Source organism: Solanum tuberosum, unplaced genomic scaffold (assembly GCF_000226075.1).
Source record: "Solanum tuberosum cultivar DM 1-3 516 R44 unplaced genomic scaffold, SolTub_3.0 scf00619, whole genome shotgun sequence".
In the NCBI taxonomy this organism is placed as follows: domain Eukaryota; kingdom Viridiplantae; phylum Streptophyta; class Magnoliopsida; order Solanales; family Solanaceae; genus Solanum; species Solanum tuberosum.
Window position 1 is genome coordinate 39778 of NW_006239533.1, and position 4230 is coordinate 44007.

Sequence of the window (4230 nt, forward strand, 5' to 3'; positions counted from 1 at the left end):
CGTTCCCCCCCCCCCCCCACCCTGCAAGTGTACCTAACCTTAGTTAGATTCTAACCCTACATCTGACCCCAGATTTGGTTTTATTTAAAGAGAGAAAAAATTAAGCTTAGCCAGCTGTGTTGTCTACTCATTTCTAATTTTCCTCTCTCCATTTTCTTCCCTTCCTTTCAATTTTTTCTCTTTCTAAATATGTACACACAACATTTTCTTTTCACAAAATTATTTGTGAAATAATTAAATTGTGTATTTAGCCCTTTTAATTGCTCTTTTTTTTTTTCTTACTATGGGTTTAGAAGTGGAGGAATTAATTGAAAAGGAGAAATCTGGTGTATTATTTGATCCCAAAAAATAATAATAATTGAACTTTCAATTCTAAGAAAGAAAGTTTGCAAATCATCATGAAGAGAGTTCGTAGCAATGATTCATTGGGTGCACCATTGACCTCTATCTGTCAAAATACTACAGGTGCTTAATTTACTTGGTTAAATACATAATATAATTTTTCACTTTTTTAAAACAATAAATAAATTGTATTTATGTTTTTATGAAATTCTGTTATATTCTTGATAACATGTCCAATATCTAATCCCCATGTAACATGGGGAATATATTGGTTTTGATGAATCAAGAACAGTATTTTACTTCAGTCCTTTATATATGCACTTATTCTGAGGTACAAAGCTAAGATTTGATGTTTATGAGTTTAAAATTTTAGTTTGAATTACAGTAATATATAAGTTCGAATTAAAATTATTGAATTGTTCCTAATCCACTTCCTAAACTTTAGTTATCAAGTTGAACTTTGTTGTTACTAAATAACGTTCTACTATGATAGTGTAAATAATTTTTACGCTATTAAATATAATCGATTATAGCATGTACTTCTCATACGATGAATTACATATTGTTATAGGTCAAGTTTCAACGTATAACACATAAATTCATAAATTATCTTCGATCTACGTTTTTTTTTACCCCTTGTTAGGAGTATACAGGTGAGGAGTGCTTATCATTCGACCAGTCTTTCATTTTTGTTATGTCTTCTCATGTTATTTTTGTGCTTGTTTTTTTTTAGATGAACACAACAATTGGAACAACCATGTTTATTCAAGGGACTTTCAATCCATGTTAGAAGGCTTAGATGATGATGAAGCCACCACCTGTGTGGAGGAATCCGGTGTCGGATCGGAGAAAAAGCGGCGGTTGAGAGTGGATCAAGTGAAGGCGTTGGAGAAGAATTTTGAAGTCGATAACAAACTTGACCCTGAAAGGAAAATGAAATTAGCTCAAGAATTAGGGCTTCAACCGCGACAAGTGGCGATTTGGTTCCAAAACCGCCGTGCACGGTGGAAGACAAAGCAATTAGAGAGAGATTACAATGTTCTTAAAGCTAATTTTGATTCACTCAAACATAATTATGAATCTATCCAACATGACAATGAAGCTCTCTTGAAAGAGGTACATTTTTTACATTATTCAAAGTTTTTACTATGGTTTGAGTAGAAATAAGTAATCGATCGAATTAATTATTTATTTTATTTAGTCGATATACATAAATTATGCACCGATTATACACAACTATACACATTATACATATAGTGACTACTTTTAGACTTTAGTTTAAGCGATTGAGTGAGCGTCTATTTAACTTAATTCTCCAAAAGGGAAACTATACATAAAAAAATTTACCTGAAATTAAGGAGATTCAAAATACAGAAAAAAAGTGGCGAAATTAGAAATTTTGATAAGCGTTATTGACTTATATACACAATATTATTTTCTATATGTATAATATTATTTTACACTAATGATGTTTAAGTGACCATCCTTGATTTTGTAGCTACCGGTTGTAAAAAGGTAAAACATGTGACAAAGTAAAAAAAAAAAAAATCAATTTTCACTTTTGATCTTATATATATGCAATGTTATTCAGATGAACCTCTCGCGCCTCTTTTTGGTTCTAGTTAACTAGAATTGTCACAATGTACTGATTTTTTGTTTTGACATTGTAGATTAATGAGCTAAAATCAAAGCTACAAGGAGGAAACAATGAAATCAAAATTGCTGTTAAAGAAGAGGCTTTCGAATCCGAATCAGATGACAAAGAAACTGAACAGAGCAACCAATGCAACAATTCTAATACAGAGCTCAACTTTGATACAATAATTATGAATCCTTCAATTATTTTTACTGATTTCAAAGATGGCTCATCAGATAGTGATTCAAGTGCAATCTTGAACGAAGATAACGCTGTCATTTCATCTTCTGAAGCTTTCTTGATTAAGTCAGGGTCGGGATCAGGGTCAGGATCAGGATCAGGATCATCATCCCCGGATTCTAATTCCTCATTGAATTGTTTCCAATTTTTGGAATCGAATCCGAAATCAATTCTAACTAATGAGGTTGATTTTAGTTCGTCACAGTTTGTGAAATTGGAGGAGCATAATTTTTTCAGTGGCGAAGAATCTTGCAGTACTCTGTTATTCACGGATGAACAAGCTCCGACGCTTCATTGGTACTGCTCGGAGGATTGGAATTGATAAGACTCTTAATTTTTGTATAGTTGAGATAATGTGAAGAGCATTGTAAGTGGCAGAGTGATCTTACTGTCACGATTCATTGAGATGCAAGGCGATGCGGAAAAAGAATAAAAATGAGGGGGGTGGGGTTTTTTTTCACGTGGGGTACTGTAGACAGGTTGGGTTGTTGGGGGACGAGGGAAAGTGTGTGAGTTTGGGTAAAAGTTGGCATTTTGCATTGTACTTCGAAATCTTACACAATTCTGTGTTTTTGTACTACTAAAAAAAAAAGGAGGGGTGGGAGTGGGGGTGGGGGTCAAGAGAATCTGTGATGATGATGATGAAGAAAAAGTTTCCTTGTAATGGTAAATAAAGGTGGCTTGCTAAAAGTATTTCATGGATCCCATTTTTGAATGATTTTACAGCTTTTAAATAATTTTTTTGGAATATATGAGTTAAAATTAGGTGTAATTTGTTTTAGGTATATTGTATGCATGTTGATTCACATGTATTTGGAATTACATAGATAAATTTCATTTGTCTTTCTCGTCTTTCTTCCATCTCGCTCGTCAGTACTCTCATATGTATATGGTATTCTAGATACATGCAAATCAAATTAAATGCATACAAATGTGTCTAGTGTAATTTGCATGTATATGTGATACATGATTTGTCTCACTCACTTCCCTTTCCATCCCGCTTGCCTCTCTCCCTATTTTAGTGTATCTAATAACAAAAACACATATATTTTCCTCAATATATGATAGAAAACTCTTAATTAGTGGTAAAATTTGTAATATTTGAGAGTATAGTTAGAATTAATATGTATGGTATAAATGTAGGTCTATAGACAAATCTCATTTGCCTCCCTCGCCTCCCTTTCATCTCACTCACCGCCAGTACTCTCATATGTATCTGGTATCTCAGATACATGTAAATCACACCAGCTACTAAGATACATACATAAACATGTGTTTAGTGAGATTAATTCGTATGTATCTAGGATACATAATTGTCTCGTTCACTTTCCTTCTCATCTCGTTCATTTCTCTTCCTATTTTAGTGTATCTAGTAGCATAAATACATGTATCTTCCTAAATATATGGTAGAAAATTCTTAATTTGTGATAAGATTCGTAATTATTTGAAAGTATAGGTAGAATTAATATATATGGTATAAATATATGTCTAATAAGGTAATTCCCTTTTTCACAATTTAAATAAAAAATATCTAATTGTTTATTGGAAGTTAAGACATTCAAATGAAATACACCACTTAATTTGAGCATCTAAATAAAATATTTTGACAAAATTTAAGGGGTTAGATTATATATTAAGCCCAAAAGGAAAGAATATTTAGTGAACTCAGACTAAGCACTTTATCTCTCATGAGAGACTTCATATATTAAAATTTAATCGAATTTTGATAGAAAATATTAAATACAAAACACTCTGTAGGAAACTAAAAAATATAGACATCATTGAGCAACTCAATAGGTAAGTTGCAGGAAGATTATAAGTGCATAATTATGTTTAAATGTTTACGATTACAATTCCTTCTTTTTATCGTATTTAGATATAGTCAGAAGTGGAGCTAGCTAGAGAACGGAAGGAATTCATTTGAATTACCTTGTCTCAAAATTACTATAGACAAAGTGTAGTTTTGGATGAGAGGAATATTAACCGTAGTGTTGAAATTTACCAAAAAGAAA

At 32.0% G+C, this 4230-nt stretch overlaps 1 protein-coding gene across 1 annotated transcript; it reads left to right on the forward strand.

Annotated features, from left to right (window-relative positions):
* The first annotated feature begins 118 nt into the window (after positions 1 to 118).
* LOC102592561 (homeobox-leucine zipper protein ATHB-6-like) lies at positions 119 to 2933 on the forward strand. Its single transcript, XM_006366157.2, has 3 exons — positions 119 to 465; positions 1076 to 1458; positions 2013 to 2933. Exons 1-3 carry the CDS (start codon positions 399 to 401, stop codon positions 2538 to 2540), a joined length of 978 nt encoding a protein of 325 aa, XP_006366219.1. The 5' UTR covers positions 119 to 398; the 3' UTR covers positions 2541 to 2933.
* Positions 2934 to 4230: the final 1297 nt, after the last annotated feature.